Here is a 14,734-nt window from a genome sequence, read left to right on the forward strand (position 1 = left end):
GACCCCCCCTCAAATTCAGCCCTGACACCCTCAGGGACCCCTCCCCACATTCCGAGCCCGCCAAAACCCCCTGAGGGTGTCAGAGGGACGCGACCCCTCCCCCCCCTCAGAACATGAGGGGAGCGACCCCCCCCAGAAATCAGAGCCCGCCAAAATTCCTGAGGGGACACGGAGCCCCCCCCCCCTTAAAAAATACCGCTGACACCCCCGGGGGGACACGACCCCCCTCAAATCCAGCCCTGACACCCTCAGGGACCCCTCCCCAAATTCCGAGCCCGTCAAAACCCCCTGAGGGTGTCCGGGGTCCGCGCCCCCCCCTCAGAACATGAGGGGACACGAACCCCCAAAATCAGAGCCCGCCAAAACTCCTGAGGGGACACGGAGGCCCCCCCTTAAAAAACAGCACTGACACCCCCGGGGGGACACGACCCCCCTCAAATCCAGCCCTGACACCCTCAGGGACCCCTCCCCACATTCCGAGCCCGCCAAAACCCCCTGAGGGTGTCAGGGGGATGCGAGCCCCCCTCAGAAAATGAGGGGAGCGACCCCCCCCAAAATCAGAGCCCGCCAAAATTCCTGAGGGGACACGGAGCCCCCCCCTCAAAAAACAGCGCTGACACCCCCGGGGGGACACGACCCCCCCCTCAAATCCAGCCCTGACACCCTCAGGGACCCCTCCCCACATTCCGAGCCCGGCATAACCCCCTGAGGGTGTCAGAGGGATGCGAGCCCCCCCTCAGAAAAGATCCCTCAAGACCCCCCAAAATCCAGACCTGAGGGGAGAAACACGCCCCCCCCCTAAAATAACCAGACCCCCCCCCCACAAATCCAGCCCTGAGACCCTCAGAGAGGACAGGGACCCCTCCCCAAAATCCCCTGAGGGAGACGCGAGCACCCCCAAAATCAGAGCCCGCCAAAATTCCTGAGGGGACACGGAGCCCCCCCCTCAAAAAACAGCACTGACACCCCCGGGGGGACACGACCCCCCCCCTCAAATTCAGCCCTGACACCCTCAGGGACCCCTCCCCAAATTCCGAGCCCGCCAAAACCCCCTGAGACCGTCATGGAAACGCGCCCCCTCCTCAGACCAGACCCCCCCCCAAAAACAGCGCTGACACCTCAAGGGGGACACGACCTCCCCCCTCAAATCCGACCCTGAGATCCTCAGGGACCCCTCCTCAAATTCCGAGCCCGTCAAAACCCCCTGAGGGTGTCAGGGGTCCGCGCCCCCCCCTCAGAACATGAGGGGACACGAACCCCCAAAATCAGAGCCCGCCAAAATTCCTGAGGGGACACGGAGCCCCCCCCTCAAAAAACAGCACTGACACCCCCGGGGGGACACGACCCCCCCCCCTCAAATTCAGCCCTGACACCCTCAGGGACCCCTCCCCAAATTCCGAGCCCGCCAAAACCCCCTGAGGGTGTCAGAGGGACGCGACCCCCCCCCCCCCTCAGAACATGAGGGGAGCGACCCCCCCCAGAAATCAGAGCCCGCCAAAATTCCTGAGGGGACACGGAGCCCCCCCCCCCTTAAAAAATACCGCTGACACCCCCGGGGGGACACGACCCCCCTCAAATCCAGCCCTGACACCCTCAGGGACCCCTCCCCACATTCCGAGCCCGCCAAAACCCCCTGAGGGTGTCCGGGGTCCGCGCCCCCCCCTCAGAACATGAGGGGACACGAACCCCCAAAATCAGAGCCCGCCAAAACTCCTGAGGGGACACGGAGCCCCCCCCTTAAAAAACAGCACTGACACCCCCGGGGGGACACGACCCCCCTCAAATCCAGCCCTGACACCCTCAGGGACCCCTCCCCACATTCCGAGCCCGCCAAAACCCCCTGAGGGTGTCAGGGGGATGCGAGCCCCCCTCAGAAAATGAGGGGAGCGACCCCCCCCAAAATCAGAGCCCGCCAAAACTCCTGAGGGGACACGGAGCCCCCCCCTTAAAAAACAGCACTGACACCCCCGGGGGGACACGACACCCCTCAAATCCAGCCCTGACACCCTCAGGGACCCCTCCCCACATTCCGAGCCCGGCATAACCCCCTGAGGGTGTCAGAGGGATGCGAGCCCCCCCTCAGAAAAGATCCCTCAAGACCCCCCAAAATCCAGACCTGAGGGGAGAAACACGCCCCCCCCCTAAAATAACCAGACCCCCCCCCCACAAATCCAGCCCTGAGACCCTCAGAGAGGACAGGGACCCCTCCCCAAAATCCCCTGAGGGAGACGCGAGCACCCCCAAAATCAGAGCCCGCCAAAATTCCTGAGGGGACACGGAGCCCCCCCCTCAAAAAACAGCACTGACACCCCCGGGGGGACACGACCCCCCCCTCAAATCCAGCCCTGACACCCTCAGGGACCCCTCCCCAAATTCCGAGCCCGCCAAAACCCCCTGAGACCGTCATGGAAACGCGCCCCCTCCTCAGACCAGACCCCCCCCCAAAAACAGCGCTGACACCTCAAGGGGGACACGACCCCCCCCCCTCAAATCCGACCCTGAGATCCTCAGGGACCCCTCCTCAAATTCCGAGCCCGTCAAAACCCCCTGAGGGTGTCAGGGGTCCGCGCCCCCCCCTCAGAACATGAGGGGACACGAACCCCCAAAATCAGAGCCCGCCAAAATTCCTGAGGGGACACGGAGCCCCCCCCTCAAAAAACAGCACTGACACCCCCGGGGGGACACGACCCCCCTCAAATCCAGCCCTGACACCCTCAGGGACCCTCCCCAAATTCCGAGCCCGTCAAAACCCCCTGAGGGTGTCAGAGGGACGCGACCCCCCCTCAGAAAATGAGGGGAGCGACCCCCCCCAAAATCAGAGCCCGCCAAAATTCCTGAGGGGACACGGAGCCCCCCCCTCAAAAAACAGCGCTGACACCCCCGGGGAGACACGACCCCCCTCAAATCCAGCCCTGACACCCTCAGGGACCCCTCCTCAAATTCCGAGCCCGGCAAAACCCCCTGATGGTGTCAGGGGGACGCGCCCCCTCTCAGAACAGCACCCCCAAAAAAACACAGCTGGGGAGACACAACCCCCCCGCAAAAAGAGGAGACCCCCGTCAAATCCGGCCCTGACACCCTCAAGGACCCCTCCCCAAATTCCGAGCCCGCCAAAACCCCCTGAGGGTGTCAGGGGGGCGCGCCCCCCCTCAGAAGAGCCCCCGCCGCCCCTCCCTCACCCGGACGCCCCCAACCCATCCGGGGGGGTCACCGCGCCCCCCCCCCGCCCCTCCCGGTGCTCGGACACCCCGTGAGGCCGCGCCCCCGCTCCCCGCCCCGCTCCCTCAGGCCCGGCCCGCGCGGCGCTCGCTCTCACCGGCGGGGCCGCGGCGGGCTCGGGAGGCCCCCCCGGGGCTGGGGGGGGGCGGCGCGGCGGTGCCGGTGCCGGTGCCGGTGCGGGGGGGTCCGGGGGGGTCCGGGCGCGGCGGCGGCGGCGGCTCCTGAGGAGGCCCCGGGCCCCCCCCCCCCGCCCCCGCCACTTCCGGCCCCGCGCCGCGCGCCGAGAGCATCGAGCGGGCGGCAGCGCAAGGGGAGAGCGCCGAGAGAGTCGATGGGGCACGGAGGGGGGGGGGGGGAAGTGCGCGGAGAGAATCGAGCGGGGAGTGCCGAGCGAGTCGATGGGGCGGGGGTTGATAACGGGGATTGATAACGGGAGTGAGAATGGGGATTTATAATGGGATCGATATCTGGGATTGATAACGGGGAGTGATATTGGGGATTTATAATGGGGATTGATAACGGGATCAAGAATGGGAGTGAGAGCAGGGATTGATAACGAGGATTGATAAAGGGGATCGATAACGGGGATCAGGGGGTCATTTGGGGTCAGGAGGTTCCTGTGGGGTCACAGGGCCCTACAGGACCAAGGGATCCCATAGGATCAGGGGGTCCCATAGGGTCAGGAGGTTTTTTAGGGTCAGGGGCTTACAAGGGTCACAGGGCCCTGTAGGGTCAGGGCATTATTAGGATCAAAGGGTCCCATAGGGTCAGGGGTCCCATGGGGTCACAGGGCCCTATAGGGTCAGGGGATCTCATAGGGTCAGGGGGTCCCAATAGGATCAGGGGCTTCCATCATACCATGGGGTCCTATGGGGTCCCAGTGTCCTATAGGGTCAGGGGTCCCAGGGGTCCCTATAGGGTCAGGGGTCCCAGGGGTCCCTATAGGGTCAGGGGGTCCCTATAGGGTCAGGGGTCCCATGGGTCCCTATAGGGTCAGGGGATCCCAATAGGATCAGGGGGTTCCATCATGCCATGGGGTCCTATGGGGTCCCAGTGTCCTATAGGGTCAGGGGTTATTTAGGGTCAGGGGTCCCAGGGGTCCCTATAGGGTCAGGGGGTCCCTATAGGGTCAGGGGTCCCATGGATCCCTATAGGGTCAGGGGGTTATTTAGGGTCAGGGGATCCCAATAGGATCAGGGGGTTCCATCATGCCATGGGGTCCTATGGGGTCCCATGGGTCCCTATAGGGTCAGGGGTCCCATAGGTCCCTATGGGGTCAGGGGGTCCCATGGGTCCCTATGGGGTCAGGGGGTCCCATGGGTCCCTATAGGGTCAGGGGTCCCATAGGTCCCTATGGGGTCAGGGGGTCCCATGGGTCCCTATGGGGTCAGGGGGTCCCATGGGTCCCTATAGGGTCAGGGGTCCCATAGGTCCCTATGGGGTCAGGGGGTCCCATGGGTCCCTATGGGGTCAGGGGGTCCCATGGGTCCCTATAGGGTCTGGGGTCCCATGGGTCCCTATAGGGTCAGGGGTCCCATAGGTCCCTATGGGGTCAGGGGGTCCCATAGGTCCCTATGGGGTCAGGGGGTCCCATGGGTCCCTATGGGGTCAGGGGGTCCCATAGGTCCTTATGGTGTCAGGGGGTCCCTATAGGATCAGGGGTCCCAGGGGTCCCTATAGGGTCAGGGGGTCCCATGGGTGCCTATGGGGTCAGGGGGTCCCTATAGGGTCAGGGGTCCCAGGGGTTCCTGTAGGGTCAGGGGGTCCCTATAGGGTCAGGGGGTCCCTATAGGGTCAGAGGGTCCCAGAACCGCCCCCACCCCCCATCCCCCCCGCCCTCACTGCCCCAGGAAGGCACCGAACCCATAAAAGTTCCCAAATCTTTATGGCAGGAGGCACTTTCACACATCGGGGTGTAAAACCGGGGCCATAAACCCCCGAGGCCATAAAACCCTGAGGCCATAAAAGTGTGGGGGCCATAAAAGTGCGGGGGCCATAAAACCCTGCTGACCTTCGAGCTGTGGGGCTGCAGGAACCCGCAGGATCCTTCGGGGCCGCAGAAATCTTTGGGGTCACCAGAACCCTTTGGGGTTCATAAAAATCCTTTGGAGTCCATAAAATCTTTTGGAGTCCATAAAATCTTTTAGGGAGCCATAAAATCCTTTGAGGGGCCATAAAAACCTTTTGGGGTCTGTGGAACCATTTGGGGTCTATAAAATCCTTTTGGGGTCATAAAGTCCTTTTGGGGTCTGTGGAACCTTTTGGGGTCTATAAAATCCTTTTGGGGTCATAAAGTCCTTTTGGGGTCTGTGGAACCTTTTGGGGTCAATAGAAGCTGGCGGTCTGCAGGACCTATTGGGGTCTGTAGAGCCCATTGGGGTCTGTGGGGCACTTTGGGGCCCTGGAATCCTTTAGGGTCTGTAGGACATTTTGGGGTCTGTAGGACACTTTGGGGTCTGTAGGATATTTTGGGGCCATGGAACCCATTGGGGGTCTGTAGGACTCTTTGGGGTCTGCAGGACACTTTGGGGCCATGGAACCCATGGGGGTCTGCAGGACTCTTTGGGGTCCATAGGACACTTTGGGGTCTGCAGGATCTTTTGGGGTCTCTAGGACATTTTAGGGTCTCTAGGACACTTTGGGGCCATGGAACCCATTGGGGTCTGCAGGACACTTTGGGGTCTCTAGGACATTTTGGGGTCTGTAGGACATTTTGGGGTCTGTAGGACACTTTGGGGTCTGTAGGACATTTTGGGGTCTGTAGGACACTTTGGGGTCTGTAGGACACTTTGGGGTCTGTAGGACATTTTGGGGTCTCTAGGACACTTTGGGGTCTGTAGGACATTTTGGGGTCTCTAGGACATTTTAGGGTCTGCAGGACACTTTGGGGTCTGTAGGACATTTTGGGGTCTGTAGGACACTTTGGGGTCTGTAGGACATTTTAGGGTCTGTAGGACATTTTGGGGTCTCTAGGACATTTTGGGGTCTGTAGGACACTTTGGGGTCTGCAGGACTCTTTGAAGCCATGGAACCCTTTAGGTTCCACACATGCCATTGATCTGCAGGGATCCCCGATGTCCCCGATGTCCCTCACTGGGTGACGGTGACACTGACCCAGTGCCAGGCGTTGCTCAGGACCCCGCGCAGGTTCCGGATGTCCCCGATGTCCCCGATGTCCCTCAGCAGGTGACGGTGACACTGACCTGGTGCCGGGACCCCGCGCAGGTTCCGGATGTCCCCAATGTCCCTGCTGTACCTGACGTCCCCGATGTCCCCAATACCCCGATGTCCAGGTGACAATGTCCCTCACAGTGTCCCTCGCTTGGTGACGGTGACGCTGACCCCGTGCCAGGCCTTGCTCAGGTTCCAGATGGGCCCCACAGCGTCCGCTTGGACGTCGTACCTCTGATGTCCCCAATGTCCCCGATGTCCCTGCTGTGTCCCCGATGTCCCCGATGTCCCCAATACCCCAATGTCCTTCACTTGGTGACGGTGACACTGACCCCGTGCCAGGCGTTGCTGAGCAGGTTCCACATGGGCCCCACGGTGTCAGGTTGGACGTTGTAGCTCTGATGTCCCTGGTGTCCCCAATGTCCCCAATGTCCCTGCTGTGTCCCCAATGTCCCCAAAGCCCCAATACCCCAATGTCCTGGTGTCCCTCACTTGGTGACGGTGATGGGGACGCGGTGCCAGGCGTTGCTCAGGACCCCTCTCAGGTTCCAGATGGGCCCCACGGTGTCGGGCTGGACGTTGTAGCTCCGGTCCACGGCCTTGCAGACGATCTCCAGCCGCGCCCCCGCGGGCACCGGCGCCCGCAGCTCCCACAGCGCCCAGGCCCAGCCCCGGCCCCGCTCCGGCCGCGGACCCAGCTCAGCCTCGCGCCACGTCCGGCCCCCGTCCAGCGACACGTCCACCTGCGAGACAGAGATAATTACCGTGGAGATGGCTAATTGGTGTTAATTAGCGGTAGTTAATTAGCATTGAGCCAAATCCGTCCATAGTCGAGCAACACATTCCCCTTTCCCCATTTTCCCTGCCCCGTTCCCTCATCCCATTCCCCAACCCCCTTGTTTCCCCTATCCCATTCCCCCCATTCCTGCCCCATTTCCCGCATCCCATTTCTCATCCCTGCCCATCCCATCCCCCTTTCCTATCCCCCTTTCCCCCACCCCATTCCCCATTCCCCTTTCCCCACCCCCTTTCCTCCCATTCCCGTTCCCCATCCCCTTTTCCCCATCTCCCATTTTTTCCATCCCTACCCCATTTCCCTTTCCCCACCCCATTCCCCCATCCCCATTTCCTGTCCTGTTCCCCCACCCCATTTTTGCCATCCATCCCCCTTTTCCTATCCCATTTTTCCCACCCCATTCCCCTATCCCCCTCGTTTCCCCCACTCCATTTTTCCTATCCATTCTCACTCCCCCATCCCATTCCCCCACCTCGTTTTCTGCCATTCCCGTTCCCATTTTCTCCCCCCCATTCCCATTCCCCCACCCCCTTTGCCCCCACCCCACTCCCACCCCATTCCCCATCCCATCCCCCTTCCTCCCACCCTATTTTGCCCACCGCATCCCCGCTCCCACCTCATTGCCTTTCCCCCATTCCCATTCCCTCATCCTATTTCTCCCCCACTCCATTTTCCCCATCCCATTTTTCCCATCCCATTCCCCTATCCCCCTTCCCCATTCCCTTTCCCCCACCCCATTTTTCCTATCCATCCCCGTTCCCCCCACTCCATTTTCCCTCCTTTCCCCTTTCCCCCCACCCCATTTCCCCCCATTCTCTTTCCTATTTTCCCCACCCCATTTTTCCCATCCCATCCACATTCCCCCACTCCATTTTTCCTATCCATCCTCACTCTCCCATCCCATTACCTCCATCCCCTTTGCTCCCATCCTGCTCCCACCCCATTTCCCCATTCCACCCCACCCCATTCCCCCCTTTCCCCCATTCCCCCATCCCATTGTTCCCCCACCCCATTTCCCCCCATTCCCGTTCCCCTTTCTCCCATCCCCATTCTCCCACCCCATCCCCTTTTCCCCCACCCCATTTCCCCCATTCTCGTCCCCATTTTCCCCACCCCATTTCCCCCCACTTCATTTCCCCCATTCCCATTCCCCTTTCCCCGTTCCCATTCCCATCCCCATTCCCCATTTCCCATCCTTGCCCCATTCCCCATTCCCCATTTTCCTCACCCCATTTCCCCCCTATCCCCTTTCCCTCCACCCCATTCCCCCCCCCCATTCCCGTTCCCCTTTCCCCCACCCCATTTTCCCCCCACCCCATTCCCCCACTCCCCGTTCCCATTCCCATCCCCATTCCCCATTTTCCTCACCCCATTCCCCCATTCCCCGTTCCCATCCCCATTCCCCATTTTCCTCACCCCATTCCCCCATTCCCCGTTCCCATCCCCATTCCCCATTTTCCTCACCCCATTCCCCCATTCCCCATTCCCATTCCCATTCCCCATTTTCCTCATCCCATTCCCCGTTCCCATCCCCATTCCCCATTTTCCTCACCCCATTCATTTCCCCCTATCCCCTTTCCCTCCACCCCATTTCCCCCCCGCCCCCATTCTCGTTCCCTTTGCCCCCACCCCATTTTCCCCCTCCCCTTTCCCCACTCACCCTGACCACCTCCCTTCCTCCTCCGCTCCACGCGTATCCCTTCACCGTCAGCTCCCCGGCGGGCACGGCCGCTCCGGGCCGCGGCTCGGTGATCGCCGACTGCACCGGCAGCTCCTGGATGGCGGGCGCGGCCCCGAAATCCACGGAATCCCAATCCACGGACGGACAGAAGCCCTTGTAGTCGTTCTGCTGCCAGTGGCTCGGGCTCTCCTCGGGCGACACCGCCACGCTCCGCAGCCACTTCACGCTCCGCGCCCCGACCACCCCGGGCACCACCACGCGCACCGGGAACCCGTGATCGCGGGGCAGCTCCCGCCCGTTCATCTCGTACGCCAGCAGCACCTCGGCGTCGGCGCTCAGCGCCCGTTTTAACGGGATGGACGCTCCGTACGGCGTCCCCGAAGCGTCCGCGTCCAGCCCTTCGAAGCACACGTGCCACTCGCCGTTCTCGGCGCCGTCGCGGACACCGGCGGCCAGCAGCACGTCCCGGAGCCGCGCTCCGCCCCAGCGCGCCGTGCTGATGGCACCGATATCCCACGCCAGCCCTTTAACCGGGCGGACCCGGCTCATCTCGGATCTCCGGTTACCGGCGCACTGCAGCGTGGCCGTCACCTCGTGCTTCGGGAAGCGCCGCCGCAGCTCCGACAGCGACAGCGACAACGCGCGGCCGCCGGGCCCCTCCACGCGCAGCCGGTAGGACGCCGGTTCCACGGCGGGCACCGGGAGGTGGTTGCGGGTGAAGAAAAGCTCGTTGGGCGTCAGGAAGCTCTGCGTGAGCAGCTCCGGGGGCGGCTCGGCGTTGAAAGGCTTCGAGCTGTTCACCCGCAGCGCGGGGTGGCGCGGGGGGTCCCCGGCGAACGGGTCCGCGCTGTCCGCCGGTGGCGGCGCCGCCTCCTCGGGGCTCAGCTCGCCCACTTTGTAGTCGCGGAGCAGCTCCAGGACGTGGGGCTGGCTGTGGACGGCGTAGAGAGCCCAGAAAGGCTCCAGGGCCCCCCCGGCCGCCAGCAGGATCTTGTCCGGTCCCCCCGGGTGCAGCTCCACGAATTCGGTAACGTCGAACACGTCGGTGCCGTAGGTGACCCACACGCGATCCGCCGGCGTGCGGTGCTGCGCCACCTCCGCCCGCGTGTAACGGGGGAACGGCGGGGCGGGGGCGGCCCGGGCGGCCTGGGCGGTCTGCGGGCACCGGGAGGGTCAGCGGGACCCACCCGTGATCCCGGGATCCCGGTGTCACCCTGTCCTGGATCCCGGTGTCACCCCGGTCCCCGATTTCCCTGTCCCGGTGTCACCCCCGCCCGGGATCCCGGTGTCACCCTGTCCTGGATCCCGGTGTCACCCCGGTCCTGGATCCCCTTGTCCCGGTGCCACCCCTGCCCCCGTATCCCGCTGTTCTGGTGTAACCCTGCCCGGTGTCCCGGTGTCACCCCCGCTCCTGTCCCGGTGTCACCCCTGCCCGGGATCACTCTGTCCCGGTGTCACCCTTGTCCCGGTGTCACCCTTGTCCGGGATCCCGGTGTCCCGGTGTCACCCCCGCTCCTGTCCCGGTGTCACCCTTGTCCCGGTGTCGCCCCTCCCCGCGATCTCCTTGTGCCGGTGTCACCCCTGTCCTGGTGTCACCTCTGCCCCGAGATCCCGCTGTTCTGGTGTCACCCTGTCCCGGATCCCTCAGTCCCGGTGTCACCCCGTCCCGGTGTCATCCCTGTCCTGGGATCCCGGTGTCACCCCTGCCCCAGGATACCCTGTCCCGGTGTCACACCTGCTCGGGATCTTCCTGTCCGGGATCCCGGTGTCCCGGTGTCACCCCGCTTCTGTCCCGGTGTCACCCCTGCCCGGGATGCCCCGTCCCGGTGTCAACTCCTCTTCAGGATCGTCCTGTCCCGGTGTCACCTCCACCCCCGTGTCACCCCTGTCCCGGTGTCATCCTGTCCCGGGATTCCTCTATCCCGGCGTCACCCCTGTCCCCGTGTCACCCCTGTCCCGGTGTCACCCCGGTCCCGGTGCCACCCTCGCCCCACGATCCCCCTGTCTGGGATTCCTCTGTCCCGGTGTCACCTATGCCCCGGATCCTCCTGTCCCGGTGTCCCCCCCTGTCCCGGTGTCCCCCCGCCCCGGGATCACGGTGTCCCGGTGTCACCTCCGCCCCTGTGTCACCCCTGTCCCGGTGTCACCCCTGTCCCGGTGTCACCCCCGCTCCAGGATCTCCCTGTCCCGATGTCACCCCCCCGCCCCGGGATCCTTCCCCCGGTGCCACCCCGTCCCCAGGATGTCCCTTTCCTGGTGTCACCCCTGTGCCGGTGTCACCCTGTCCCGGGATTCCTCTGTCCCGGTGTCACCCTGCCTCGGGATCCCCCGGTCCTGGTGCCACCCCGGTTCTGGGTTCCCGCTGTCCCGGTGTCACCCCGGTCCCGGTGTCACCCCCTGCTCGGGATCCCTTTCCCGGTGCCACCTTTTTCCCTGGTGCCACCACCCCCGTTCTGCGTTCCGCTGTCCCGGTGCCACCCCCTCTCCCCGGGATCCAGCCCCGGTGCCACCCCTGGTGCCACCCCCCCTCCGTTCCCGCTGTCCCGGTGTCACCTCTCCCCGGGCTCCGCCCCTCCGGTGCCGCCTCCCGCCGGGATCCAACCCCACCCCGGTGTCCCCGGCACGGGGACGGACCCCGAGCTGTCCCCGCCCCTCCCGGTGCCACCGGCCCCGGTGTCGCTCACCCTCCGCCGCCGCTCTCCGTAGGCCACAACGACGCCGAGCCCGAGCAGCGCCGCCAGCACCGGGGCCGCTCCTCGGTGTCCCCCCGGTGTCGCTTCCCGGTGTCCCCCCGGGTTTCCTTCCCGGTGTCCCCCCGGGTTCCCTTCCCGGTGTCCCCCCGGGTTCCCTTCCCGGTGTCCCTCCGGGGCCGCGCTACCGGCGGCCAACCGGGAGCAGCCGCGGGGCGGCCGCATCAGCGGCGGGAGCCTGCGGGGACAGCGGGGTTACAGCGGCCCCGGGACACCGGGGGGACACCGGGGGGACACCGGGAGCCCCCCGTTCCTACCTGCGGCCGGCCATGGCCCGGAGCAGCAGCATCGCGGCGGCGGCGGCGGGACGGGAGAGCGCGGCTGGGGCGGGCACCGGACACCGGGTACCGGGAAACGGCTCCGCTGGCGCTGCCGGGGAAAGCGAAAATCAGCGACTCTGCTGCGACACAACCGCGGTTTCCGCTGCGCTTCTGCCCTTCCGTGACCCGAGCACCGTTCCCAGCCCGGTGCCCGGTGTGTCCCCACCCAGTCGGTGCCGGTTGGTCCCGGTTTTTCCCAGCTCCATCCCGGTCCCCGTTGTCCCCAGCCCGCTCGGTCCCGGTTGTCCCCTCCCCAACCCTGTCCCGATCCCGATCCCGGTCCCGGTTCTTCCTGCTCCCAACGCCATCCCGGTCCCGGTTGTCCCCTCCTCAACCCCATCCTGGTCCCCGTTGTCCCCTGCCCGGTTGTTCCCGGTTTTTCCCAGCCCCATCCCGGTACCGGTTGTCCCCTCCCCAGCCCCATCCCGGTCCCCGTTGTCCCCTCCCCCAGCTCCATCCCGGTTCCGATTTTCACTTTCCCCGCCGCCACCCCGGTCCCGGTTCTCCCCTCCCCAGCCGCCACCCCGGTCCCGGTTCTCCCCTCCCCAGCCCCATCCCGGCCCCGGTTGTCCCCGCCGTAGGCCGAGGCCACCGCCGGTTGTCCCCAAACCGCCTCCCGGTCCCGTTGTTTTCTCGCAGCCCCAACGAGTTCCCGCTTTTCCCTCCCTCAGCCCCATCCCGATCCGGTTTTCCCGCCCTGCTCCCATCCCGGTTTTTCCTTCTCCCGGTTGTTCCCGCTCACGGTTGTCCCCGCCGCGCACCTGCGTAACGGTTCCGGTCCCGCGATGTCGCCGTGGGCGCGGCCCCTTTAAGAGGGGGGCGATGGGCGTGGCCTCGAGGAGAGCGCGACTCACCTGGCCACGCCTCTCTATTTACTTTAACGGGGGCCCAGTGGGCGTGGCCTCGCTCACGGTGGGCCCCACCACCGCCGGTTTAAAACGGCAACGCCACGCCAACCACCGGGGGTCTTAAAGCGGCCCCGCAGATTTAAAGGAGCAGCGCAGCCCGAAATTCCCGCTGGGAATTTGGGGGAAAAAACCGGGAAAAAAGGGAAAAAAACGGGGAAAAAAAGGAGCCAGCAGGCAGCTGTGAACTCTGATAAGCGTTATCAGGGCAGGGCTGCGATCTGGCAGCGGCTGCTGGCACCGGATGGCCCCGGTGTTGTCGCCTGTCCCCTCCCTTGGCACACAAAAAGTTGGGAATTTTCGCTTTTTTGGGGATTTTTTCCTGGTTTTTTTTGGTTTTTTTTTTTTTTTTTTTGTCCTTGTTGTGTTTTTTTTTTACTTTACATTAAATACACGGGTAAATCAGCGCCCCGAGGGTGTGGTCACCACGATTGTTATTTCACGGCGAGGGAGGAGCTTCCCAAAGCGAGGAGAAAAAAACAACGGAAATGAACCGAGGAGAGAAAGAAAATCCGAGGGGAAAAGGCGGAAAAAGAGAGAAAAAAAGGGAAAAAATAAAAATAAAATAAAATAAAATAAAAAGGGTGGCAGGAGCTGCGGTGTCACCGTTTGGGTCACCACTTTGGGGACAGCGATGTCACCAAGTGCAGAGGCTTTGGAGCACTGGGAATGTCCCCAAGGTGGCCTTGGGAATGTCCCCAAGGTGGCCCCGGGAATGTCCCCAAAGTGGCCTCAAGGTGGCCCTGGGAGTGTCCCCAAGGTGGCCCTGGGAGTGTCCCCAAGGTGGCCCTGAGGGTGCCCTTGAGATGTCCCCAAGGTGTCCTTGGGAGTGTCCCCAAGGTGGCCCCGGGAATGGCCCTCAGGTGTCCCCAAGGTGGCCCTGAGAATGTCCCCAAAATGGCCTTAAGGTGGCCCCAGGAATGTCCCCAAAGTGTCCCAGGGAATGTCCCCAAAGTGGCTCCGGGAGTGTCCCCAAGGTGGCTCCGGGAATGTCCCCAAGGTGGCTCCGGGAATGTCCCCAAAATGGCCCCAAGGTGGCCCCAAGAGCGTCCCCAAAGTGGCCTCGAGGTGGCCGCGGGAATGTCCCCAAGGTGGCCCTGAGGTGGCCCTGGGAGTGTCCCCAAGGTGGCCTTGGGAGTGTCCCCAAGGTGGCCCTGAGGTGGCCCTGGGAGTGTCCCCAAGGTGGCCTTGGGAGTGTCCCCAAGATGAACCTGGGAGTGTCCCAAAAGTGTCCCTGGGAATGGCCCTGAGGTGTCCCCAAGGTGGCCTTGGGAGTGTCCCTGGGAGTGTCCCCAAGATGGCCCTGGGAGTGTCCCTGGGAATGGCCCTGGGAGTGTCCCCAAGGTGTCCCCAGGGGTGGGGACAGGACAAGGACTCAGCGGGCTCTGTCACCACCCTGGGGACACCAATGTCACCAAGTCCAGAGGCTCTGGAACAGTAGGAATGTCCCCAGAATGTCCCCAAGGTGTCCCCGGGAATGTCCCCAAGGTGGCCCCGGGAATGTCCCCAAGGTGGTCCCAGGAATGTCCCCAAGGTGGCCCTGGGAATGTCCCCAAGGTGGCCCCGGGAATGTCCCCAAGGTGGCCCTGGGAATGTCCCCAAGGTGGCCCCGGGAATGTCCCCAAGGTGGCCCTGGGAATGTCCCCAAGGTGGCCCCGGGAATGTCCCCAAGGTGGCCCTGGGAATGTCCCCAAGGTGGCCCTGGGAATGTCCCCAAGGTGGTCCCAGGAATGTCCCCAAGGTGTCCCCAGGGGCTTCATACGGGACCGGGTCCCTCCACCCCACAGCCGCCACCCCCCGTGCCCGAGGGGACAATTCTGGGTGTCCCCAAATTCTCAGGTGCCACCACTTTGGGGTGTCCCCACTCGGGTGGCAGCACCCCAGGTGTCCCC

At 64.0% G+C, this 14,734-nt stretch overlaps 1 protein-coding gene across 1 annotated transcript; it reads right to left on the reverse strand.

Annotated features, from left to right (window-relative positions):
• Nucleotides 1-5,087: 5,087 nt before the first annotated feature.
• Nucleotides 5,088-13,015, reverse strand: SUOX (sulfite oxidase). Its single transcript, XM_058822084.1, has 5 exons — nt 12,699-13,015; nt 11,875-11,986; nt 11,552-11,795; nt 8,847-10,022; nt 5,088-7,133 (listed from the first exon to the last, which is right to left on the reverse strand). Exons 2-5 carry the CDS (start codon nt 11,904-11,906, stop codon nt 6,879-6,881), a joined length of 1,707 nt encoding a protein of 568 aa, XP_058678067.1. The 5' UTR covers nt 11,907-11,986; nt 12,699-13,015; the 3' UTR covers nt 5,088-6,878.
• Between the last annotated feature and the right edge of the window lie 1,719 nt (nt 13,016-14,734).

The sequence above is a fragment of the Ammospiza caudacuta genome, chromosome 31, assembly GCF_027887145.1.
Source record: "Ammospiza caudacuta isolate bAmmCau1 chromosome 31, bAmmCau1.pri, whole genome shotgun sequence".
NCBI lineage: Eukaryota > Metazoa > Chordata > Aves > Passeriformes > Passerellidae > Ammospiza > Ammospiza caudacuta.